Source organism: Panthera tigris, chromosome X (genome assembly GCF_018350195.1).
Source record: "Panthera tigris isolate Pti1 chromosome X, P.tigris_Pti1_mat1.1, whole genome shotgun sequence".
In the NCBI taxonomy this organism is placed as follows: Eukaryota; Metazoa; Chordata; class Mammalia; order Carnivora; family Felidae; genus Panthera; species Panthera tigris.
The window spans coordinates 96,661,363-96,688,622 of record NC_056677.1 but is presented as its reverse complement, the minus strand read 5'-3'; the positions used below and the strand labels follow the sequence as shown (position 1 = coordinate 96,688,622).

Sequence of the window (27,260 nt, the reverse complement as noted above, 5' to 3'; positions counted from 1 at the left end):
CATTCTTCTCTTCCAGGCACCAAAACAATTTGATTTTAAGTGGCACAGGAGCTAGAAAAACCTAAACCATTAAATCCTACCTTCCAAAAGATATAAATCAGTGGGTGTTCATTTGCATTACAAAAGGATTCTTTGCCTTGCCAAAGGATCCCAATCAAGTTTATTCAAAAATCAGATTCTCCTAATATATGCTAAATGATTTGATTTGCACGTGGGCTTCAGAGCAAACACAGCTGTCCTGAGTCGGATTAGCAGGTACCTTTTCGCCTCGATTTTGGTGCTTCAAGACCCATTTCAGAGATGCGATGCCCTCCGGGGTCACACAGTGTGAGGTCGACCTTAACATTTCTGACTCCTACTCCCCGATTCTAATGATAAAATTGCTTTGCTTTTTACCCAGCACTTTTCATCCGAAGCCTTCAAAGTGTTCAATCCACATTTGCTAGTCTTCATAATTATGCCAAACAAGCTGGCACGAGAGCTGGCAGTGGAAACCTTCCAGAACTACCGGGGATGTGAAGAAAAATATTAGGACCACTGACAGGCAGAAAACTAAATGGTCCACGGAAACACAAAGGCCTACATTTAAGTTTATTTCTTACAAAACGAAAAATACAAGATTTCGTGAGTCTCACTTTTTAAAAAATAGACCATCTTTTTTTCAAGCAGTTTTAGGTTCAAAGCAAAAGGGAGCAGAAAGTACAGAGAGTTCTGTTCCCATATACCGCCCTGTGCGCGGGCGCACACACACACACACACACACACACACACACACACACACTGCTCTCCCATTATCAACATCCCACACCAGAGAGGTACTACACTTGTTACCATCCATGACCCTATACTGACCCATCATCATCACCCAAGGTCCACAGTTCAAACCAGGGTTTTAGCAAATACACAAGGGCATGCATCTACGTTCAAGTGTCATACAGAACAGTTTCACTGCCTCGAAAATCCTGTGCTCTGCCTATTCATGCCTCCCACCGTCCTACTTTTTTAAGTTATGAAGAAGAAATACTCAAAACCCACTTTAAATACAACACATCGATGTTTACATATGTTTTATAGGATGACCAGAGTGGGGGCGGGAAGAAGTAATGGGGGAGAAGACCCACGGAGAGAAGGCACGAGAAAGAAATCAACTCGGGGATGTGCATGCTGGTGGAAGAAGAAAAGCACACTGTACAGAGCGAAAAAAGACCCGGTTCACCAAGCTGCGCACCGTAATCTAATTATCTTAAATGTCAGAGGCAAGACCTTCCATTTCGGAGCTCCTGATTTATCAGTAATTCTCCCATCCATTTGTTCTGAAAGCCACAAGAAGTCTAAGATTATTTTTTAATGAAAGAACAAAGATACGGCATGTGCAAAATCAGGAGCACTGCAACCAGAAATCTCTGCAGCGTCAATGCACGTCGCCTATTAATTAGCTTTACTCGAAATTTAAGTCCCTCTAGTGATTAATATTATTAATGGCAGCAAAGGGGGAGAAAAGTCAAGGTAGGCATTTCTGCCTCTCAAAGTTTATTTTAAAAAATAGCAAACAGGGGCGCCTGGGTGGCTCAGTCGCTTAAGCATCTGACTCTTGGTGTCAGCTCAGGTCATAATCCCATGGGTCCATGGGATCGAGCCCCACATTGGGCTCTGGGATGACAGTAGGGGAGCCTGCTTGGGATTCTCTCTCTCCTCTTTCTGCCGCTGCCCTGCTCTCTCTCTCAAAATAAATAAACTGAAAAAAAATGTTTAAATAAAAAATAGGAGATCTATAAACAGACCCCACGAGTCACATGTAAGTATAGAACACATAAATTCAGCAAGCCTGAAAGGGAAGTATGGAACTTGTCTGGAATTCTACTTTTTCTGATTATAAAACTAATACATGCTCCATACAAAAGAAATGAACATTTTCAACACAGAAAACAAATCAAGAATAAAACGGACTCATGGTCCCACCATCCAGAAATATGTACTGTTAATATTATAGATACACACGTACACTTATAAATATACACTCTCTCACGCCCACCTTGAGAACGCTTTCTTTGAATATAATATTTATTTAGTGCTTGTGATGTTCCAGACGTTTTTCTACGTGCTTTATTGTGTTGTTTTACTCAGTCCTTACAACCACCTTGTGAGGTCAGAGCTATCGCTGCCTCCATTCTACAGATGAGGAAGCAGAGGCACAGAGTGACGAAGCAACTAACTGCACACGTGTCGCGTAATGCTCTATTTTACAAAAATACGATCATGCTTTTTCACAACCTCAGCGTTTTCCCACGTCAGTAATAAATACAGATGTCGCCTTAATGACCGCATGGCTTGCCGGTGTTTAGAGGTACCTTGGCCCAACCCTTTACTCTTGAACACTTGGGGTGTTTCAATTTGGGGGTGGGTTGTTGGTTTGGCTATTCGGACCCACAGCGGTTGTTAACATTATTTCCACTTGACTAACAAGCACAAGAAATCTCCACAAAGTTCAATCGTGTGCCCAAGGCAACGCAGATGGTCAGAGGAATTGCTGGGCCCTTCCGGCACTCTTGACTACCGGGCATTAGCTCTCTTCACTCTCTGCCAGCTCCTTATGGCACTTACATTCTAATGGACACAAGAAGTGGTCAACAACTATAGTTATGGGACAGAAGGAAATCAATTCCCTCTAAAACCAAAGAACTAGTGTGGTAGGATGGAGAAATGCCCCCCCCACCCCAAGATCTGCCCCCATCCTAATCCCTGGAACCCGCAGATGTCAAAGGGGTCCTTACACAAGTGATTGAGTCAAGGGTCTTGAGGTGAGTTGATCATTCCGGATTACTGGGGTGGACCCTAAAAGCCATCACCAGTGACTTTTTTTTTTTTTTTTTAGTGTTTATTTCCGAAAGAGACAGAGTGTGAGCAGGGGAGGGGCAGAGAGAGAGGGAGACACAGAATCCGAAGCAGGTTCCAGGCTCTGAGCTGTCAGCACACAGCCAGCCCGACGCGGGCTCGAACTCACGAACTACCAGATCATGACCCAAGCCGAAGTCGGACGCTTAACCGACTGAGCCACCCAGGCGCCCCACAAATGACCTTATAAGAAAGAGGCAAAGGGAGATGTGACACAACTGAAGAGAATGCAGTGTGATCACACGGGCAGAGGCTGCAGTGATGGAGCCACAAGCCCAGGAAAGCCAGCAGCTCCCAGAGCTGGCAGAGACCAGGAACCGACCCTTCCCTAAATTCTGCAGGGGGAATGCGGCCCAGTGATACAGATTTTGGACTTCTGCCCTTCCGAATTACAAGAAAATAAACGTGTTGTCTTAAGCCACCCGGTCTGGGGTAACTTGTTCCAGCGCCACGGGAAATCAATACAACTAGTAGCAGGCGAGAGGTCCGCAGAAGGAACAATTTGCTCCAAATGGGGGAGGGGGGCTGAGTGTGTGGTGGGGGGAGATGGCCATCGGACCCAAACCCTGCAGGACAGATAGGAGTCCCTTGAGCAGCAAAGGGGCTGGAAGGGCAGTCCAGGAAGAGGAATCAGCGTGCACAAAGGCATGGAGGTGAGAAAGGGGGGCAGGGCGTTTGGGGAGCAGCAAGGGTCCGGCATGGCCCATGTTCAGACCGTAGTCGACGGGATGCGGTGGGAGAAGAGAATTCAAAGGTGGGATGGGCCCCACTGGTGCACAGGAAGGGGCGTGGAGGCCCACTAGGAAATCTAGGTGCTTGTTTATAGTAACGTGGAGCCAAAGCAGACAGAGTTAGCATTTTTCTGGGTTTGAGGATTTTGTGATTCTCTTCCCGCACGCGCTCCGGAGCGGCGGCAGAATGGCGGTCAGTTTCTAGCTATTTCGAGACAATAGCTGTTTTTGCTTACTGTCAAAATGCATCCACTCTGACGTGTTATACCACCGGGGACATGTGGACGAAATCCTGCTTAGATGATTTCTCCGGGGAGGGGCCAAGACATATGGCGATGGGATAAGACTTCCTCGATTCCACCCGCTGTCGACTGGAAGGATGTTCCTGCTCCCCAAGGCACCCACTCTGAAATGTACCTGGTTGCGCTGAAATACACGTGGCCTCTACCTAATAATTACCCCAACCGAGCAGAATCCTCCATTAAGTGAAGCTACAGGGACTTTGTCCTGTGGAAGGTTTCACTTTTGGAAGCTCTACTGAGCCAAAGGCCACCCTTTCCCAGCTCAACTCAGCAGAAAAAAAAAACAAAAAAACAAAAAACCAAAAAAACCAATAACAACAAAGTGATGCAAACTGGGCTCTGTATCTATAACTACACCATTTCTGGTTTTTTTTTTTTTTTTTAATTGTAGTATTTCCTAAACCCTCCACTTCTTTTAGTTGGAACTAAACCCAAAGCCAGGACATTTTCGGGGACACCCTGGCCAGATGTGTAGCTCCACGACACGTCCTTGGCATCCAAGGCCATTGGATTTCCAGAAGAGGCACCCAGCCATCACTAGCTCAGGCCTCTGGAATTTTCCACCCTTGGCTAAAGAAAAGGTTAAAAAAAATAAACATGGCTCTGTCCCACGGAGAGCACTTTGTGGCCAAACACGGAGGAGAAGAGGAAGGAAGAGGTGAGAAACAGATGAGAAAGGGAGAGTGGAAGCGTGGCCACCATGGAATGAGGTTCCCCACAGCATGGTGGAAGGGAGCAGCAAAGGGCCGGCTGCGGGACGGTTCTGGAGCTGCGGCTGGACCAGGGAGCCAGACCCATGCACTTTCCCGGAAGGCGGCGGGGCATCCTCCACCCCCTGTACCTTGCCCTAAGATTTAATCCCTTAACAAGAAATCATTGGAAACAGATTCTCTGCTTCGGTTCAAGCAACTTCTAAAAGCATTTCCCGTGAGATTTTAGCACGACCTGAGGCAGGCAAGTATCTATCTTTTCTCTTGGCTAAGGCAGTTATCTTCCACAGCTCAGCATGCCTTTCTCTCGGTCTCTGTCTCTCCAGCTCCCTCTCCGGCAACATGCTTGGTTTCTAGCTCCTTCTAGTAGACACCAGAGTCCCAGATGTTCCACTACAGCCAGGTCGGTTAGCCAAGGGCCTGAAAAAAGGCCAGGCCTCAGAGAAATATAGCCGTGGCCAATTAGAATTGATGTAAAAATAGAAAATGCAACCCCCATGTGTGATAGAGCGCTTCTTCAGAGCAGTGAATCTCTCTGCCCCCAGCTCATCACGGATATTCTACCTGCCGGTGTGAGAAGGGCCACTGCAAACGCCATCAGCCAGTGAGTTTTTGTGGCGTATCTCTAAGATGGCAGCGGCTAGATTCGGTGAAGAGAGGAAGTTTCGATTTATCTCTCAGTTGAAATCATCACGAAACCAGAAGAAAACCAGAGAGATTTTCCAGTCCTCTCTGTTTCTCCAATCATGTGTTTTAGAAACCCATTTCTGGAAAAGGGTCCTGCAATTACCTTGCATATGCAGGCAGGCCATGCCTGGTCTAGCTTGACCTTCAGGAGGAGTGAAGTGTCTCTCACACAGGACACATGAGAAGTGTCTTGGGGGTGGTCAGCCAAAGAGTTATTCTCTGTGATTGAAATCATCTCTTTCTCTTTTACACACACACACACACCTCACTACTCTTCTCTTTAGCTGGGGGTGGAAAATTCCATAGGCCTAAGCTGGCTAAGTGCCTAAGTGTCTGGCCAGCCTGTATCCTGAAACACCTCAAGTCTGAGAGCGGTGCCCACTTACAAGAACTCCAGACTGAGGGAGTTTTGTGTGGGAAAAAAATTTTTTTTAATTATGAAGAATTTAAGAAAACATCCAAATTGAAATCGCAGACGGCAGACCTGTATTGCTTTCTTTCAGCCAAAATTCTCAAAAGGGATTGTACTTCCTCATTTGAATTCTGCGAAGACGTCTGCACCTGGCTCACAGTTTACCAATCTAGCAGATCTCTGTTCCTCCTCCGCCATTTCAAGGGTCCACATTCTCCACATGGATCCTCAACCTCCAGCAAGACCCGTGGGTAGGCAGAATAATGGCTTCCCAAAGAGGTCCAACATCCTAATCCTTGGAACGCATGTCTTTGTCACTTTACATGGCAAAGGGGGCTTTGCAGACGTGATGAAGGATTTTGAGCTGGGGAAGCCATCTTGGATTATCCAGGCAGGACCCATGTAATCATAAGGGTGCTTCTAAGTGAGAGAGGGAGGCGGGAGAGTCAGAATCAGAGGAGGAGAGGCCAGAGTGACAGGATGTCAAAAAGACTCGACCAGCCACTGCCGGCCGAAAGATGGAGGAAGGGGCCATGAGCCAAAGAACGCAGGCAGCCTCTAGAAGCTAGAAAAGGCCAGGTAATGGATTCTCCCCTAGAGCCTCCAGACGAAGTGAAGCCTTGCTGACTTTCTGATTATAGGACTTCTGACCCCCAGAACTGTGAGAATAAACTCACGTCTTGAGCCACCACATTTGTGGCAACTGGTCACAGCAGCCATAGGAAATGAAGACGGCCGTGCGTCTAGTCCAAACGTCGGCAGGGCCACTGGCTGGGCCGCCTCATCCTGGACACTGCCTCTCCTCAATTCTCTAAGCAGACACTCAGCCCTTCAGTCCACTGGTCCCACCGTGCTCAGCTCAAGCTGTTTTAGGGTCACAGGGAAGGGAGGGCAGTCCTCCCCAGGACCAGCAGGAAGACCAGAACTCACTTCTAGAGGAACTGGGCAACTGGCTGGAAAGCCAAGGCAGGGGCTCAGCTACAGGGGATGGGGTAAGTCAAGGACACCATGACTGGGACAGTGACATAAAGAGGACAAGGAAGAAGACAAAACCCAGTGCCCAGGAAATGAGTTTTAAATACAGGGCAGAAGCGGGGCGCCTAGGTGGCTCAGTCGGTTGAGCGTTGGACTTCAGCTCCGGTAATTACTTCGCGGTTCATGAGCTCGAGCCCCGCGTGGGGCTCTGTGCTGACAGCTCAGAGCCTGGAGCCTGCTTTGGATTCTGTGTCTCCGGCTCTCTCTTCCCCTCCCCCATTCACACTCTGTCTCTCTCTCTCTCAAAAACATTAAAAAATTTTTTTAACTAGAAAGAAAGAAAGAAAGAAAGAAAGAAAGAAAGAAAGAAAGAAAGAAAGAGAGAAAGAAAAAGACAGGGCAGAAGCAGCAGCCCGTAGGAGTTGAGGCCTATCCAGAACCTGAAGTCTGGATTTGAGAGTCCTCTGATGTCCCCTGCTTAGGCCCAAGCTGGTCTCTGAGCCTGGGACGGTGCTGAGCCAGCAGTGGACAGCAGAGCAGGAGTCAGGAGGAAAGGAAGGAGGGAGGGAGAGAGGGAGGGAGGCAGGGAGAGAGGGCCAGGCTTCAGTTGCAGAACCAAAGTGAGGAGCCTTACGGAATTCTCTGCTGGCTCTCCTGGTGGGCATTCTGCCAGAATGGTCATTTGCAAGCGGGAAGACAGAAGCAAAATTCCTCCAGAGGCAGTCACGGCGGCCACTGGTAGTGGACAGTGGAGAAGCTCTTCTCCCGTGGGGTCAGCTCAGTGAGGAGAGCCTCCTCTGCTCCACAAGCCATAGAGCATCATGGAAACACTCTTCTGGACAGAGGGAGACCGATTGGACCCTAGGAGCTTTTTTTCTTTTTAAGGTTTATTTATTTTGAGAGAGAGTGTGTATGTGATGGGGGAAGGGGCAGAGAGAGGAGAGAGAATCCCAAGCAGGCTCTGTGCCATCAGTGCAGAGCCCGACCTGGGGCTTGATCCCATGAACCGTGAGATCATGACCTGAGCCTAAATCAAGAGCCGGACGGACGCTTAACGGACTGAACCACCCAGGTGCCCCCCCCACCACCACCCAGGAGCTTTTAATAATGATGCAGTTCAATTTTTGCAACAGTTGATTCAGCGCCCTCCTGGACTGAAGTTACTTCTTGGTGGTTAAGTTAGGCACTTTACAAGGTGGTATTCCCTCCTTCAGGTCTCTAGGAAACCATTTAACGCAGTGAAGCATTAGAAACTTGTTAACCTACGAAAATAAACTGTTTATGCCAATAGCACTCTTCCATGGACACGAGGAGCACGGACACCGGGTCCTGCAAGGCGTAAAAAGCTGGCCGTTTCGCAAGTGGGAAAACTAAGCTACTAATATCAAAGGCATGGAGAGACATACATATGTTATTTTTGGGCAGCGCTAACCCGTGCAAAAAAAAAAAAATCATAAAAACAGTTCCATGAATATGATCCCAGGTACCTCTGCAGAGCCAGTGTTCTGGAGATTTTTTTTTTCCATATAGTTATTCAAATAGCAAAGAACGGAAGAACGGCCAATTGCAAACGGTTCTCAAAATCCTTAGGCTTACTTTGGCAAGGAAAAATCTATATGGAGCTTGCCCACATTTTTCAATCACAACCCCACCCCTCTTTTTTTGTTTTTGTCCTCACCTCCTCCTTTCCCACTACGGAGACCTAAGCTCGCTCAGAAACAAACACTGCTTCCCAGGAGAAGGAGATCAGCACTTAAACCACACAAAAAGAGCTTCCACAGCCTGATTTATGGGAGAATCCAGCCCAGAAGCTAGTGCTTCCTTACCTGATTACACCAAAGGAGTCAAGACACCTGGAGTTCATTACCTGTTCTGTCATTTACTCCATAGGGATCGCCTGGGGTGCCTGGGAGGGGGGGGCTCAGTCGGTTAAGCCTCCGACTTTGGCTCTGGTTACGATCTCGTGGTCCGTGCGTTCGAGCCCCGCGTGGGGCTCGCTCCTGTCTGGGAAGAGCCCACTTCAGACTCTCTGGCCCCTCCCTTTCTGCCCCTCCCCCACTGTCCCCCCTCTCTCTCCAAAATAAATAAAGCGTCAAAAAATACATATTTAAATATGGACGGCCTACAGCCTGTCTCCCTTTCCCCCACTTACACAACAGGGGTGGCCAAACTGTGGTATATGTTTAATAGTGACCTGTAAGAACATGTGAAGTCATGGGCATGAGAACATTTTGAACTCTTGGTAAGCCCGGGGCTGTTAAAATACGAGGTCTCGGCATCGGCTAGAATTCATTATCATACAAATGCATTTTCCCCGGCCTCCCGACACACTTCACTGAAAGACTTCAAATAAAGATGTTCTGTCTCAGAGGCACTTCTTAGAATATTCCGACATTTCTCAGCAGCTTGAATCATATACGATCCGACAGAAGCTGTCAAGAAACGCAAAAATACAACTTCCCGCGAACGGGCAATGAAAAAAAAGGTGAAGCACAATTGCAGGAAATCATTAAGAGCAAATTTAGGCCTGATTGTTCGAGGTCGTGCACAGACAATAGATAAACCACATGTCACTGGAACAGCTGCCGTCTTTTCCATCCCATCGACTGTGCTGGAACCTGCGCGCGCCATTCCTAATAGAACTTACCCGGCTACCACGAAACCAAAGTAGCTGAATACAAAGTACATTCATTTCTTTTCAAGTTTTTATTTATTCAAGGAATCTCGACACCCAACACGGGGCTTGAACTCACGACCCCGAGATTGGGAGTTGCACGCTCTTCCGATGGAGTCAGCCAGGCGCCCCTGAAGTACATTAATTTCTTAGGAGACATTGAGGCTTTAACATGTTTCCACTAAAATACACATATCCAAAATAGATCTTTAAAAAGGCTCTTAAATTCGAATTTCGGGGCACCCGGGTGGCTCAGTCGGTTGAGCATCCGACTTCAGCTCAGGTCATGATCTCGCGGTTTGCGGGTTCAAGCCCCACATCGGGCTTTGCTGACAGCTCCGAGCCTGGAGCCTGCTTCAGACTCTGTGTCTCCCTCTCTCTCTGTCCCTTCGCTGCTCACGCTGTCTCTACCTCTCAGAATAAATACGTATTTTTAAAAAATCAAATTTCAATATTCACTTACGTTTTTAAAAAATGGACATTAAAAACGAAATTCATTAAAAATTAACAAATTTAAAAAGTGAAGATTAATGAGTGAAAGGGGTGTCAATAAAGTATTGAGAGGGAAAGGAAAGAGCACTGAAGTTCTCTTTTTCCATACAGAGCTCAACTCTCCTCTCCCCATCCGTCTGCGTAAACCACTCTGAACACACTGTCATAAAGGTCTGTGCTTCTCCCAAAGCCCTCGCACACAAGTTCCAGAGTTCCCCAGAGGGGAGCACCATCTCCCCAGGCACAGGCCGGGGTGCTCCTCCCTACTAGACGACTAGCCCTCCTACTCACTCATCAGACTAGTCTAGTCTGAAGGCAAGAATTGCCAAACACCCAGAGCCCTCGCTCACATCCACTGGGCTCTTCAATACGACCAAATCCAACTGGGAACAGATACTGCCAAGAATCTAATGGAGAGAGGTCTACCAGTTTACCGTTCCAGGAGGGGGAGGAGTCTCGGCTGAGCCACGCAGCTTACCTTTGGGGGCATCATTTGGAGCAAGGAAGTTAAAAAAACAAAAGCCAGGGTCCACGCTTCCCATCTGCCGGTTTACTTTTGTCCGGTGACCTGTGATACACAAAAGCCTTGTTGCCCGCCGTAAAGCCTGGGAATATTAATGAGAGCCAAAAGCACTGGGCGGAGCCACGGGCCAAGCCCTGCTCTAAACGCTTCGTAAGTGACGACTCCTTTAAGCCTTTCAACAAGCCCACCAGAGGGGTCATCAAGCGGCGAGAAAGCTAAGTAACTGACCCAAGATCACCCAGCTGGTAAGCAGCTGAGCTGAACTCTGAACCTGGGCAGTGTCCTCCCAGATCCCACTCGTAATCATTGTGCTCTGACAAGCCCTGGGTTCCAGGCAATGGAGCTCAATGAGACTGGCCCCCTGCCCCAGCGACTGCTCTGAGAGCTTCCAGGGTGGAGCCTTGCACGAATCAAAAAGGCTGATAAAAGCAGCAGGCCGATGTCCCCCATGAACCCCTCCGCCCGCCCGGCAAAGGCTGAGGGAAACCAAGAGACCTACATCCCAAAGAGATGTGCATCATAAAATTACCGTTGGATTTACAGAAAAGGGGGAACCGCCCTAGCTCCTTCTCCCTCCCGTGGTTTCTGGCCTTCCTTTCTGTGTTAAAAAAACAAACAAAAAAACTAACAACTTCTCAACATGCCCTACTAATAATGATTCTGTATCTCGGAAGAAAGTAACACCCAGGTAGGTAAATGACTCCTTTGAACTGAATTCCCACAAACAAGCAAGGGGGTTTCCTGACGTGGAGTACTAAGGGTCTGGGAAGGTAGCAAGCATTCCTTCCAGCCCTTGGAGGTCAAGTAAATGAGTGCCAAGGTGAGTTATTACACTTGTGCGCTACACAGGAATTTCTGAATGTTAAACGTTACCATTGACTTTCCCCGATCCCGTAAGAAAATAAAAGGCCTCTGTAGTCAAATCAACGTGGCAAGGGCCACAGAGATGAACAGTGTTCATTAGCAAAGGCCTATTTAACATTGTTGAACCCGGAAAGGGCCGAACTCTTGAAAAACATTAAGGATCACAAAAAAAGGACGTGGGGCGGGGAAGGCAGCGAAGTCACTAGAACTGAACACCAAAGGCAGAAATCTCTAGCCTGCTGCCAACTTCTGCCTTCTCAATTTAGGTTATTTGCATACATCTAATCTCCCTTCCGGGTCTGTGAGTCCCTTTAGGGCAGGAAACATCCCAGGCAGCCCCTCATCCCCACGACTCAAACCCCCGAGAGGGGGAGCCGCCCAGGGGGTGACCTAATTTCCCATCTCCGTTCTAACTGGAAGTCTGGGGCTGGCCTCCAGACCATTCCTCCACGCCCTGCCCCCCCACTTCCCTAATCACCCCCAAAGGTACAAACCTCTTTAATCAGCTAATCTTGCCTACAATCTCATCTCAACCCGGGCTCTTCCTCCCTTCCTGATCCCATTTGGAACACTTCCCTGCCCTCAAGGACCTCTTGATCTCGGGGCTGTGAGTTCGAGCCCCATGTTGGGCATAGACCTTAAACAAGTATTTAAAAAAAAAAAAAAAAAGGCCTAGCCTTTTGCCAAAACACAACGCTACACGCTCAGCCATTCCCTAGAATGTTCTCTCCACGTTAAACCTGACTCAGCTGAAATCTGGTTTTGTCCTGACGACCCTCTCAGGACGACGTTGCTCATTTTCTTTGCCCTTCCCCTACCACCAAACGCGCTTTTTCCCCACTTCGGCCAGGCTGAACAACCTCAGCACCATCTGGACTCCACCTCCTCTCCTCTTATCCTCCCCCTTCAAGAAAAATCCCCAAATCCTGTTGATTCTATCACTGAAACATTTCTTACATCCTCTCCCTTATCTCCATTCTCACTGCCTCGGGTAAGCCTTTCTTATCTCTCTCCGGAACTATGTAACTATATTTTAACTAGTTACCTGGCCTCCAGTCACCTAACACCTTGTCCATCCCACATACCGCTGCCAATATATTTCCCACATCCCAGGCACTATGTGCGGCACTGGGAACAGAGATGAATACACAGCCCCTGACTTCCTGGCTAGTATCCAGAAAGGGTAAGAAACACTTCCCCCTCCCCCATCTGTGACAGACTCTTCTAGAATACCTGTTTCCACCAGATCTTTTTGGTTTGTTGTTTTTTTTTTAATTTTTGAGAAGACAGAGGATGTGGGGCGGGGGGGGGGGTGGTGGGCAGAGAGAGAGGGAGACACAGAATCCGAAGCAGGCTCCATCCAGGCTCCAGGCTCCGAGCTGTCAGCACAGAGCCCCACGCGGGGCTGAAACCCACAAACCGGGGGGATCATAACCTGAGCCGAAGTCGGATGCTTAACCGACTGAGCCACGCAGGTGCCCCCCCCCCCAGATCTTTTTTTTAAACCTTATTTTTTCATTTAAGAGAGAGAGAGAGCACATGTGCACGTGAGCAGGTGAGGAGCAGAGAGAACCTTAAGCAGGCTTCATGGTCAGCTCCTGCGGGGAGGAGGGGGGGCACGCAGGGCTTGAGCCCAGGACGCTGGGATCATGACCTGAGCCAAAATCAAGAGTCAGACCTCCACTGGCGCCCCCTTTTCTAAACCTTTACGAACCACTTAGACACGAGACACTTTCCACATACTACCTTCTTTAATGTTCATGAGAACGACACAAGGTGGGTACAACTATCTATCCCCATTTCACAGATAAGGAAAACAAGATCTGGTTACTTGCCTCTGATCTGGATCTGGTCACAAGCAGGTGACAGAAGCCAGATTCAAGCCCAGGTCTGACTCTTGAGACTGGGCTCTTGCCTCCCACATTTTAAGGAGGACAATGACATGCTGGACAAGAGCCCACAGGATGACCAGGCCGGCGAAGAATCTCGAGACCAAGTCACGTGAGCAACAGAGGAAAAGAAACGAAGTCTCTTTGGCTTTGGTGAAGAGTGAATTTAAAAATGACATGGTGGATGTCCCCAAATATTTGAAGGGTTGTCATGTGAAAGAGGAAGCAAACATAGCCTGTACGGCTCCAAACAGCAGGGGAAGGCCTGGCCGCGGTGGAACTTAGAGTAAATTTCAGCTCAAGAGCCTTTTCTAATGTACCCCTCTCTAACAGGGAGAGAGTGTTTAAGGAGTAGCTAAGTCCTCATTTGTCAGGGGTACTCGCAGGGGCCAGGGAGTCTAGAGCAGCGTTTCTGTGCACATCAGAATCACCTTGGGTAGTTGGTAAAAATACAGATGCCTGGCCCCACCCCAGACTTATCGAAACAGAATCTTGGGGTGGAGACCGTTATTGCAAGACTTACAAACAAGGAAATAAGTCTGTAAGAAGGTTCACTCAAATCCTCAAAAGAAGAAATACGAATGGCTAATCAACGTTTGCAAAGCTGTTCAAGAGTAACTAAAGAAATACAAATTAGGACAGTGATGTACCATTTACCTCCTATCGGACTGCAAAGATTAAAAAATATTAATAACCAGTGTTGGCACAGGGGAGAGGGGAAATGAACACCGGCATTTTCTGACATAAGAGTAAATGGCAACAACGTTCTGCAGAGCAATTTAACAGCACGGTCCAGGGGCGCCTGGGTGGCTCAGTCGGTTGAGCGTGCGACTTCATCTCAGGTCATGATCTCACGGTTTGTGAGTTGGAGCCCTGCATCAGGCTCTGTGCTGCCAGCTCAGAGCCTGGAGCCTGCTTCAGAGTCTGTGTCTCCCTCTTTCTCTAACCCTCTCCCCTCCTCGCTCTCCAAAATAGATAATAAACATTTTATTTTATTTTATTTTTAATCTTTATTTATTGTTGAGAGAGAGACAGAGTGTGAGCAGGGGAGGAGCAGAGAGAGAGGGAGACACAGACTCTGAAGCGGGCTCCAGGCCCCAAGCTGTCAGCGTAGAGCTGTCAGCACAGAGCCCGACGCGGGGCTCGAACCCACAAACCGTGAGATCATGACCTGAGCCGAAGTCGGATGCTCAACCGACTGAGCCACCCAGGAGCCTCAATAAACATTTTAAAAATTAAAAAAAAAAGTATGTTCCAGAGGACTTTCCTTTTTCTTTTAATTAATTTTTACCTTCGAGTATAATTAACATAGTATAATATTCGTTTCATACGTACAATATAGTGACTTAACAATTCTATACATTACTCAGTGCCCTTCACAATACATGTACTCTTGGCCCCTTTCACCTGTTTCACCCTTCCCCCCTACTCACCTCCCCTCTGGCAACCACCAGTTTGTTTTCAGAGGGCTTTCTATTTACTATTTTTAAGAAACTTATTTCTTTTGAGTGACAGAGAGAAAGTGCGCGGGGTTGGGTGGGGGTTCGGGGAGAGGGAGAATCTTAAGCAGGTGCCATACCCAGCACGGAGCCCGAAGCGGGGCTCGATCCTACATCCGTGAGATCATGACCTGAGCTGAAATCAAGAGTCCGTCGCTTAACCGACTAAGCCACTCAGGCACCCCTCCCGGAGGGTTTTTTTAATACTAAAAATGTGTCTAATGTTTGAGCAAGCAATTCCAACTCTGGAAATTTCTCCTAAAGGGACAATCTAGCAAGTTTGAAAATGCCTGCCCAAAGATGTTCCCCAGTTAATGTTTATACCAATGCTGTCCAAAAGAACTTTCTGCAGTGATGGAAAGGTTCCACGTCTGAGCAGTCTTATGTGGTGGCCACCAGCCACATGTGACTGCTATGCATTTGAACTGTGGCAAGTGCAATTTAAGAGCTAATTTTGGAAGTTAATTTATTTGTTTTTAATTTTTTTTTAACGTTTATTTATTTTTGAGACAGAGAGAGACAGAGCATGAACGGGGGAGGGTCAGAGAGAGAGATTGGGAGACACAGAATCCAAAACAGGCTCCAGGCTCTGAGCGGTCAGCACAGAGCCCGATGCGGAGCTTGAACTCACGAACCGCGAGATGATGACCTGAACTGAAGTCGGACGCCTAACCAGCTGAGCCACCCAGGCGCCCCTAAATGTAAATGTAAATAGTCACAGATGGCCAGTAGCCACTGTAGGGTACAACTCCCGTTTGTAACACCACAAAATGAGAAATGATCAAAACATAACACAATAAAGGATGATTACCTACGATACACTCATAGGGGAATTTTGGGCAATCTTTAAACATGACTATGTAGATTTATATCGACTGAAGCGAAGAAATAAATGTTCACAAATAGTAATAAGCAAAAAAAAAATTATTTTAAAGTTTGTATGATATTTTTTCATGTTTTCGTATATACATGCTTTTGTATATATGGAAGACTTTTGACATGCATATGCTAGAATTTTAACAGTTCCTCTGAGTAATGAGAGGATTATTCTCGTCTGCTTTTCTAACTTTTCTACAACAAATATGAATTTACTGTGTCACAAAGCAATAAACAGTTTTTTTTTTAACGTTTATTTATTTTTGAGACAGAGAGAGACAGAGCATGAACAGGGGAGGGGCAGAGAGAGAGGGAGACACAGAATCGGAAACAGGCTCCAGGCTCTGAGCTGTCAGCACAGAGCCCGACACGGGGCTCGAACTCACGGACCACGAGATCGTGACCTGAGCCGAAGTCGGCCGCTTAACCGACTGAGCCACCCAGGCGCCCCAATAGACGGTTTTTTAAAAAGAAGGCTTAACAATGATTAGAACAGGAAAGGAATCAATCCAGGGATCTGTTTCACATGTTTGTCTCAGCCCAGCACTGACAGTAAGGAGCCTACTTGGGAATCTATCTCTCTCTCCCTCTCTCTCCCTCTCTCTCCCTCTCTCTCTCTCTCTCTCTCTCTCTCTCCCCAAACCCCCCCCCCCCAGCTCCCGCTTGCACTCTTGGTCTCAAAATAAATAAAACTTAAAAAACAAACAAAAACAAAAACTAATGCAACCGGCTTTATTCCACTGTGTTAAGTTGTTTGGTCCTATATTAAGTACGTTCCACAGATTCCCCTGGGAAGAGAGAGCAGGAAGGCCGATTCGTTTCCAGGCCTTCCCTAAATGCGAACCTAACACACATTCCAAGCCAAGGTGGCTGCGTGCAGTGGGTAGGGGGAGTCAACAGCTGCAGACGCTCTTCAGTAATTCTCAGCTTTTGGAGAGTTTTCCTCTACTAGAGTTATTATATATGAAATCTAGCTGGTGCCGGCCAGGGAAATATCCTGCCTCAAGCGGCTACACCCCGTAACATCTAGCAACTCTTTCCAGATCCTTCTCCGCACAAGGAATTGAGGGTCAGTTCCCCAGCAGTAGGCCAACAGTATTTAAACACCTACCAGGTGCCTTTCCCAGGCTGACACAGGGACTCCTCTTAAGGGCAGCCAGAATACAACGGGTTTAACAAATGCCTGTTTCCACCACCCCCCCCCGCCCCCACTCCCGCTAGCACAAATAGCTATAGCCCCAAATGTAACAGAAACAGCGTTAAAACTCTGCATTTTAAACGTGTGTGTACGTAAACACTTCTCCCTTAATCACAGACACTCTCAGGTTATAATACGCCTCCCCAAGTCCCTCCTGGGAAATCTCTGCCAGTGGTTAATTCTGTTATTATCCCTTTCCCCAGGTTAAAACTGACCTTCATATAAACGTCAAACTTACAGGAAAATGCAGCAACTAAAACAGTCTCTTTCTCTGTCTGCTTCACCGTTAATAGAGTCACGGAAGCACTAATAACTGAATGAAAGTTTGAATCCACGACTACACGCTCTGTATAGCCCAGGCCTTCCGAATTTTTCAAACAGTGAGCAAAACTGAATGACGTTAGCACAAGCCAACAAGGGCGAAACTGTGTTAAAAAAAAAAAAAAAAAAAAAGCAAAAAACACCTGAACAGGAAATACTGTATGTATGCTGTATATTTGTTCAGTTTGGAGGGTTTTCCAAGTTCTGGAGAGAGATCGCCAGAGGAAAGCGCGATGGGCTATGAGAATGGCTCCGTAGTGAAATCCTAGGAGTAGAGACGTGATTCCTTTCCTTGCACTTCGCTTTATCTTGCTTCGCTGATGCTGCATTTTTGACACATGGGAAGATCTATTGCAAACCTGCATCAAGCAAGTCTATGGGCACCATTTTTCCAAAAGCATGTGCTCACTTCTTATCCGTGTCGCCTTTCGGTCACTTCCTGCAATATTTCAAACGTCTCCATTATCGTCTATTTGCTATGGTGATCTGTGATCGGGGATTACAACTCCCTGCAAGCTCAGAGGATGGCCAGCAATTTTTTTTTTTTTTTTTTTTTTACCACGGAAGTATTTTTTTAATTAAGGTACGTACATTGTTTTTTAGACACAGTGCTATTGCGCACTTAACAGACTACAGTATGGTGTCAACGTAACCTTCATACGCACTGGGAAACCAACAATTTCACTCACCTCGCTTTATTGCGATAGTCCCTCTCCCGCAATGATCTAGAACAGAACCGGCACCACCCGTGAGGGATTCCTGCGTGTGACGCCACACTGAAGCCCTAACGCGAATGTCGGGGGTTTATAGCAGCAAGTGTAAATCCTACTTCAGCTGTCCCTAATAAACACGTTGGGGCTTAAAGCAGAAAAGAATCAGAAGTTATGGCGGCAGCTGCAACGTGGTCCACTTGTGCTCCAGCCACCCGTGGCCTTACTAACATTGGTCAATGGCTCTTTGTGTCAGAAAAGCAGGGGCCAGGAAAGAGCCGGTTAGGAAAGTCCACTCCCTTTAAGGCTGTTTCCTTAGGTCCTCATTGACTGGACTGCTTAGAAACAGCATTCACCAAGGTGCTATGGATAATCCAAAACTGATCCGTGTACATACTCTGGGCGACAGCCGCATACGAAGACCCAACCCCGGGCTGGAACTGATAAAAAAAAAACGAAGGAAGAAACTGGCAGTGACATTCACTTATAATTATGGGGGCACCTCACACTATGGCTTGAACGTAGAGGCTCAAAAGATAGTCACTGATGTAGATTCCTAGAATCTGTGCCCCCCCCCACTGCCTCCTGACTCCCCAAATCTCAGCGTGGATCACAAACCAGAGTAGGAAATAAATATCGTTCCTGTGCCTTGCCTGGTAAACATCTGTGGACTCAGTCCCAAGTAAACCAGGCTGGCAGCAGCTCCCAGAAGAATCTGCTCCCGCTAACAGTCTTTCCAGCTTTGTCACAGAGCCAATGGTTAGGAAGGGACAGCTGCACCTGTGCCACACAAAATTCTTTTTTTTTTTTAAGGCTTATTTATTTTTTGAGAAAGAGTGCATGCGAGCTGGGGAGGGGCAGAGAGAGAGAGAGAGGGAGACAGGATCCGAAGCTGGCTCTGGGCTGACAGCGGAGAGCCTGATACGGGGCTCGAACTCACGAACCGCGAGATCATGCCCTGAGCCCCACAAAATTCTTTTTAAAACCTAAAAGCCGGGGCAAGAATGCTAACTTTAACGTTTTGCTGCTGAGGGTGGCAGGTCAAATGCTGGTCAAATCCTAGTAGAGGTGTGCGGAGACCCATTTACTCTCTTGAGACCATCTGTCCACATCACAGGATCCCTTCACACCCTGCAGTAGGGGGCCAGCTACCTTGCTCAAGCATGGTTTTCTTTCTTCCCCATTTTAGGAAAGCGTTTCCTGTGCTAGGCAGATTGAATCACTTGTTTAACAATCACCCAAGATGAGAGCCCTGGTATAAATGCCCTGCACACAGCTTGCCTTCCTCTCTAAACTGGCTGTGATGACAATCGAGGTTCCAATGTGACCCCAACGGGACCTCATTCTAAAATCAGTGAGACACACAACAAGCCAAGTCCATTAAAACAACATTAAAGGTCTGGTTTTAGATCTGCTAAACAGCAGGATTAAACTTTCAAGGGTCCAGCCACGATAGAGAGATTTCTTTAAAGTCACTTGGCTTTGCACAGTTGTAGCTATTAGGGATCAGATCTTTATCTCAAAGGTACATATTTTACCTTTGATCCTCCTCCAGAACTCCCACTAATGTCAACTTTCTCCACTGTTGGGATCAAGCCCCTGGCCTCCCTTTAATGTTGGCTTTATCGCAGATTCTACAAGATCAACAGAAAAATTACAAGGAAAAGCTGTGAAGTTCCCTTCCAATGATAAGTTGTTTTAACAAAAAGAGCCCACACTGAAATGCTGAAATTTAAACACAGCAGATGAGACGCTTAAGGTAGAGGGAAAGGAGACAAAAAAAAAAAATTTACAACAAAAACCCGAAGTAACAAAACAAACACCAATTAACCGGTATGATGGCTTATTTAAGGGTTTGCTCTCTAGCCCAGGAAATTGGCAACGAGTGTCTTCAAAACAGAAGGGACAAGTGCCCGTTAGCACCCGTCCGCTTTCCTCCGGAGCCAGACAATCCGAGCCAGGCAATCCGGATGAGGCTGAGGGTGCAATGGAGGGCTCCCAAGGGGTCGACACGCTTTCAAATCCCCATCCCCCAGCCCTGCCGGCTCAGAGGCACCCCCAGCCGTGAACGGTGGGGCTCTGACCCCCAGGTCCGCCATCCCTGGACTGGCACACACCATCTTCCCTCAAACCCACGGCCCCATCCATCTCCTTGCCTCCGGAGCGCTCCTGGGTCCCAGGGGACACCCTCGCCCAGTGGCGACCGACCCCGCGCGCACTCGCCCCGGAACCCCGTTGTTTGCAATTCTCCCCCTCCGCGGCAGCAGCAGCACCCCTTCGACACCCATCACCACCCTCTCCCCGAGGCGGGAGGAAGTCGCTCTGCTTCCTCTGTTCTCACCGCCCGCCCGAGCTTGGGAGCCCGGGGCTTTTTGGGTGGGGTTCTTTTTTGTGTACACGATGTGTGCGTGTGTGTGCGCGCGTGTGTGTGTGTGCAAAACGCTCATCGCATCCTTCCGCCGCGGCTGCCTCAGGTGCCCGCAGGAGGGAATCGGGATCCCGTCTCCCCCAGGTCCCCGGCTCTTTGTGCCGGCTGCAGGGCGGCGCGAGGTCCGCACCCTAGCTCACACCCCCTCCCCCGCTCGGGCCCCGGTTCCGAGCGCGCCCGCCTGCCGCGCAGCCGTCCGAGCCCCGGATCGCCCGTCGGCGCCCGGCCGGGCGCACGCCTCCGCGGCGCCTGGCGGCCGCCGCGCTGTCAGCGGGCGCCGGGGACTCAGACCCCGGCCGGCGGCGGCTGGTGCGCAAACTTACTGAAGCGGAGCCGCGGAGCGCGGAGCGCGGGGCGCAGCGGGCAACCGCCGCGAGCGCCGCTGCAGTCCCCGCGCGCGGAAAGCCACCCCGTCTCTCGCCCCGGAGCGCGTCCCCCGGGGCGCCCGATGCCCCGGCCACTCACCAGCACTACGGAGCCCCGCACGGCCTCCGACACGCTCTGCCGGAGCTCAGCCGCCGTGCCGGGCTTGCTGAGCCGCTTGGTGAATTTGCGCACTTCGGCCATGGCAGCGGCGGGCAGGTCGCGGCGGGCGCACTCACTGCCCCGGGCCGGGGCGGCCGCGGCCGCTGCTGCTTCTTCTGTTTACCCGCCGGCCGACGGGCCACATCGCAGCTCGGCGGCGGCGCGGCTCCCGCGGCTCCTCCCTCCGGGCCGCGGCTCCTCCCTCGTTCCCTCTTTCCCTCCCCGGCTCGCCCGCGCGCTCCGCGTCCTGCCCCACGGCGGGGCCGCTCCCTCCCCTGGAGAGCCCGAGCTCGCTCGCGACCGGCCCCAGGAGGAGGGTGTGTCCGGCGAGGAAGGGTGTGTGCCGGGGGAGGGAGAGCTGGAGGGGGGGGGCGAGGGTCACGAGGGAAGAGGGGGGAAGTGGCAGCCGCTCGGGCTCCGCCCGCAGCTGAGGTTGCTGGTGCAGCCGCATCCGGGAGGGGAGATCTGGCTGCTTCATGTTCCGTGTGTGTGTGTGTATGTGTGTGTGTGTGTGTGTGTGTGTGTGGCGCGCGCGGGGCGGGGGGGGGGGTGTGTAACGAAATAGCTCCAAGTGTGGGGTGTGTGCTACCCCACTGCTCCTTTCCCGCCCCAGAGGTTGCAGTGCCTGCAGGAGAGCGGGGGAGACTCTGGCGTCCCCCCACCCCGCAAGCCCCCAGGGCCGAGGCGGCGCGGGGCTGGGAAACAACGTGGAGCGGACGCCTATTGTGTGCCGCGCCGGGGAGGGGTCGCGCCCGAGGCGGAGGAGGGAGAGCGGTTTTCTGGCCAGAGCTGCTCGCCTGGGTTCCCCCACCCCCCCACACACACCGTTTTCTTACCCGGGCGTCCCGCCCGTGGGGCCGACCCGGGGAGGGAGCAGGCTTCGGAGAGTGGAAATTTGCAGTGGCTGTACCCACTCCCCCACACCACCCCCACCCGGGCGGGCGGGACCCGAGTGGCGGGGCCTGAGCCTGTGGCAGGTTGTCTGGTTCGGCAGTGACTGTGTGCTGGCGGTGGGGTGGGGTTGGTATTGGGAAGGCCATTGCCCGGAGTCTGGGGGACCTACCGGTCTTCTAGAAGCTTTCACACGTGCGTGCGTGCGCAGCTATCCCCTCTCCATTGCCCACTCCTTTCCTTATCCTATTCACCTTCCAAGAAATTATTTTCCGAGAATCAAAGAATGTCTTGTAACTAGATGCAAACGAACATGCTTAAGGCAGAAATAAGGATGGGAATCTTGAAGTACTGAGGACCCTGTAAAAGCTTCCCCACGTGAAAATTGAGAGGCCCTGCTGATCGTGGCAATTTTCCGTCTGGTTACTTCATTTGTCCAGAGTTTGAAACCGACCAACGCTTACTGAAGACCCTTGCAGCCTTTCTGAGAAGGTTCCTATCACTGCCATGGGGCATTTTCTGCACTTCGGAGATCACAGTGACCCCTACGTAAAGGACTTTGTTATGAAAACAAGGACACGGATGGTGGTTTCTGTGAACCCAGAAAAGGCCAAGTCTCTTCGCAGCAAATCTATTTTAGCAGCCATCACATTCGCCCCAATAAAGCACACAGGGAGAGTGGGAGAGGGCCTGATATCTGCAAGTCCTGTAAAGGTGACTGTATCACCAGTCTGGGCTTTGCACAGTGTGTATATAAAATTTGTTCACTGTTGGGGCGCCTGGGTGGCTCAGTCACTTAAGCCTCTGACTCTTGGTTTCAGCTCAGGTCACGATCTCCCGGTGTCATGAGTTCGAGCCCCTCCCCCGTTGGCACGGTCTCTCAAAATGAATAAACAAACGTTTAAAAAAATGTTTAAAAAATAAAATAACATTTGTTCACTGTTGAGTGTAGGTAGATCAATCACAGATTCATGCCCTACATTCCATGAATGCCTGCGTGGCCTGCACGGTTGATTACCTGCACAACAGCCATAGCGCTTTTTCTTTGCTAAGGGAGGCTGGATTTGCTTTCCCTATAGGGCAGAGCCACAGGGCTTGGAGAAGGTGGGCCCAGCGCCCAGTGAATTGTGACTGCTTTAAAAAAAATTGTAATAATCTCACTTTCCTTTACTAGAAGAATGGTCTTGACTCCCATTCAGTTTCGGCCAATGGCATATAAAAGAGAAGGGTGGGAAGAAAGCTCCTGAGAAAGTTTCTCCCCCCTCGATAAAAAGAGATGGGCAGGGAGACCTCTGTCTCCTTTTCTTTCTGAGAGGGGTGTTTTCTCATGATGCATCTGCTTTTGGCAGCCATTTTATAACCACGAGGAAAGATTTTTATAGAGAAGCCGATCCAGAATCTGAATAGCATGCACCTGCTGAACCAACCCTAGTACTGCCCATCTCTGATTTCCTTTTTACATGATAAAAGTAAGCCGTTTGGGTTTATGCAACTATTGCATATTCTGTTGCTTCCAGCCAAAAAGCATCCTTCTGACTACAGACTCCACTGTAGCCATTGAAAGCACACAGGGTTGGGGGGTGCCTGGATGGCTCAGTCAGTTAAGCGTCTGACTTCATCTCAGGTCATGATCTCACGGTTCGTAGGTTCAAGCCCTGCATGGGGCTCTGTGCTAATGGCTCAGAACGTGGAACCTGCTTTGGGTTCTGTGTCTCCCTCTCGCTGTCCCTCCCCTGCTTATTCTCTCTCTCTCAAGAACAAATAAGCATTTTTTAAAAATTAAAAAAAAAAGAAAGAAAGAAAAGAAAGCACACAGGGTTGATGTGGCGCCTGGGTGGCTCAGTCGGTTGAATGTCGGACTCTTGATTTCGGCTCGGGTCATGATCTCACAGTTTGTGAGTTCGAGCCCCACGTCGGGCTCTGTGCTGACAGCTCAGAGCCTGGAGCCTGCTTCCGATTCTGTGTCTCCCTCTCTCTCTGCCCCTCCACTGCTCACGCTCTCTCTCAAAAATAAATAAACCTTAAAAAAAATTTTAGAATGGATGGTCAAGGAAGGCCTCTTTGAAGAAGTGAACATAGAGGTGAGTCTTGATGGAAAAGAAGCAGCCACCAGAGATCAAGAAGCAGAACCTTCCAGAGCTGGAGGAACAACAGGCGCGCGGCCTGGAGAAGGGAGCGGACTTGGTGCATTCGAAGGCGGGAGCAAAATAAAAAGGTCAGCGGGGCTGGAACACAGAGGAAGAAGAGTGGTATGAGATGCTGTCGGACAAGGAGGCAGTTTCTGCTGGACCGTGTGAGCCATCAGGAGCATTTGTCACACTGATCCTGCACAAACACCATCTGGTCATCTTTCAGGCTCCACGCTCATTCCTGAGGCTGTAGGTTTCACTTTTTCGCTTTCAGGCTTCTGTTTAGTTACATACACATTGAGTGTTAATGCTAGGCACTGAGGGAGAAAGCGGGACGAATCAAAGACACTGTCCGTCGCCTTCAGGAAAAAGATGAAAGTCTAGCAAAGAATGTATTTGTAAGGGGCGCCTGGGTGGCTCAGTCAGCTAAGTGTCCAACTGTGGCTCAGGTCATGATCTTGTGGTTGATGGGTTCGGGCCCCGCATCGGGCTTGGCGCCGACAGGTGCCGAGCCTGCTTGGGATTCTCTCTGTCTCCCTCTCTCTGCCCCTCCCCGACTCGCTTTCTCTCAAAAAATAAACAAACATTAAAAAAAAGTTTAAGGGAAAAAACAATGTCTTTATGATACAAGGTAGTATGTAATAAAGACCATGCTTGAGGGAAAGAGGCTGGTGACATCGCATCCTGATTAGGGTCTCTGGATGGCTCCTTGAAGGAGGAGGTATTTAAGCTGGACCTTGAGGATGAGGAAGATTTGAACATGACTATACTCACATAGTAAAGGGAAAATGTAGAGGCAATCCTACAGCTTCCAGTAGGGCATTGTATCGGGTGATCTCTTTCCACACTTAGTAAACACGTTCAATTTCATCACACACGTATCTACCCTAATTGAACCTGAGATTCAAGTGCTCGAGATGCCTTTGAGCCCTTGACCTAGAAATTCCACTTCTATGAGTTATGAATTCATGCCACACAGAAACTCTCACAGGTGAACTGAGATGCCTGCCTACAGATGCTCATTGTACCAGTGTTTGTAATAGCCAAGTATTAGAAACAACTTAAATATCCGTTCATAAGGGACTGCTCTGTCTTCCATCCCTTGACCAGTGCCTGGCACACAGCACGTGCTCAAAAAATATTTGCTGAGTGAATGCGTGCGTCCATGCACGATTCATTCATACTAAGGAATTCTCTATAGTTATTTAAAAAAAATGAGGTATAGGGGCGCCTGGATGGCTCAGTCAGTTAAACGTCCAATTTCGACTCAGGTCGTGATCTCACGGTTCGTGAGTTCGAGTCCTGCACATCCGGTTTGCTATTGTCTGCGCAGAGCCTGCTTCGGATCTTCTGTCCGCCCCACCCCAAACCCCTCCTCTGCTTGTGCTCTCTCTCTCTCTCTCAAAAATAAAATAAACATGAAAAAAAAAAAAAAAGAATGAGGTATATATGTATGTACTCATGTGGAAAAAGCTCCAAAAGATACTGATAGAACACGAGTTGCAAAGGGGGTGCCTGGCTGGCTCAGTTGGTAGAGCATGTGACTCTTGATCTCAGGATCTTGAGTTTGAGCCCCATGTTGGGTGTAGATTACTTTAAAAAAAAAGAAAGAAAGAAAGAAAAATTTAAGAAAGAAAAGAAAACGCATGGCCCTTGGCTCAGAATGTGTTTTGAATTTAAGACAACAGTAGAGGGGCACCTGAGTGGCTCAGTCGGTTGAGCAGACGACTTCGGCTCAGGTCATGAGCTCACAGTTCATGGGTTCGAGCCCTGCGTCGTCGGGCTCTGTGCTGACAGCTCAGAGTCTGGAGCCTGCTTCGGATTCTGTCTCCGTCTCTCTGTCTCTCTGCTGCTCCCCTGCTCATGCGCTCTCTCCCCCTACCCCTCACACCCAAATATAAATAAACATAAAAAATTGAAAAAAAAAAAAAAAAGAAGAAGAAGAAGACGATGACAGAAGAACATTAACCAAGCAAGGGCCCGATCTGAGTGTGGAGTCCCATGCCACTCTGCACAGGCTGCACACCCATGAGGCCAAAGGTCTATGTTGCTTCTCCTGGAATCCTGGTGGGTTTTTGACTGACAGAGGGACATAACGCGACTTCTGAGGCTCCTCATAAAAAGTGATACATTGTCTATCTGGCTCTTTTGGACCCCTTTAGAGCCCTGGGCTGCCATTATAAGCAGTCTGTCAAGGGGCGTTTGGGTGGCTCAGTCGGTTAAGCGTGTGACTCTTGATTTCAGCTCAGGTCATGATCTCACGGTTCATGAGTTCAAGCCCCACGTCGGGCTCTGTGCTGACCGTGAGGAGCCCGCTTGGGATTTTCTCTCCCTCCCTCTCTCTCTTTGCCCCTCCCCTGCTTGCACACACACACTCTCTCTCTCTCTCAAAATAAATACATAAACATAAAAAAAAAATAAGCAGTCTATCTTTTTTTTTAATTTTTTTTTTAACGTTTATTTATTTTTGAGACAGAGAGAGACAGAGCATGAACGGGGGAGGGTCAGAGAGAGAGGGAGACACAGAATCCGAAACAGGCTCCAGGCTCTGAGCTGTCAGCACAGAGCCTGACGCGGGGCTCGAACTCACAGACCGCGAGATCATGACCTGAGCTGAAGTCGGACGCTTAACCGACTGAGCCACCCAGGCGCCCAAGCAGTCTATCTTGAAGCCACCATGAGATGAGGAAGCCCGGACTAGCCCATGTGGAGAGGGCACTCGGAGAGGCCCTGAAGTGACGAGACCCCTGGCCTGCACCCTGCTGCTTCGGTACCCCTGCAACTTCAACTGCGCTCACCACCCGACCACAGTCACATGTGAGCCTCTGAGCCTCACCCATCTAGCCCAGCTCTTCCTGAAATTCCTGACCCACGGAAACCATGAAAGATCATACAGTAAGTGCCGTTCTTTTAGGCCAGTAAGTTTTGAGGCGATCTGTTATGTAACAATTGATAACTGGAGGGGCGCCTGGGTGGCTCAGTCGGTGGAGCGTCCGACTTCGGCTCAGGTCATGATCTCACGGTCTGTGGGTTCAAGTCCCGTGTCGGGCTCTGTTTTTGCTGACAGCTCGGAGCCTGGAGCCTGCTTCCGAATCTGTGTCTCCCCCTTTCTCTGCCCCTCCCCCGCTCGTGCTCGGTCTCTCTCTCACAAATAAAAAAATAAAGATTAAAAAAATACAGTTGATAACTGGAACAATATCATTAAAGCAAGGACAAGGTGACAGCCAGTGCCAGGAATGGAATAACAGTTACTTGTTATCCTATGGTGGCACCAGTAGAATTCAGGGTCTAGGTGATATATCAGGTTTTTTTACTAGGCTCCACGCAGGACGTGAAGACCAGCGTGAGGCTTGAACTCACCACCTTGCGATCGAGAGTCAGATGCTTAACTGACCGAGCCACCCAGGTGCCCCACAGGCCCTAATTGATATATCAGAGCGAAAGGAACTGTGTCTGAATGTGTGAAACTGGTTTGGATCCTGTTTCTTTTTTCAACTAGTCTCTACACCCAACGTGGGGCTCAAACTCACGA

General features: G+C 49.2%; 1 protein-coding gene across 6 annotated transcripts in view; it reads right to left on the bottom strand.

Annotated features, from left to right (window-relative positions):
* The window catches only part of DOCK11 (dedicator of cytokinesis 11), a 197,858-nt gene extending 176,969 nt beyond the window's left edge, over positions 1-20,889 (bottom strand). For 4 of the 6 annotated variants that reach the window (XM_042973744.1, XM_042973746.1, XM_042973745.1 and 1 more), the window contains exon 1: positions 20,649-20,888. In XM_042973744.1, coding sequence (XP_042829678.1) covers positions 20,649-20,750 — 102 coding nt within the window. In that variant the 5' untranslated portion in view covers positions 20,751-20,888. Of the gene's footprint in view, positions 1-8,576; positions 8,604-20,648 lie in introns of those variants that run through there. The other 2 variants (XM_042973749.1, XM_042973748.1) reach the window with 2 other exon arrangements.
* Between the last annotated feature and the right edge of the window lie 6,371 nt (positions 20,890-27,260).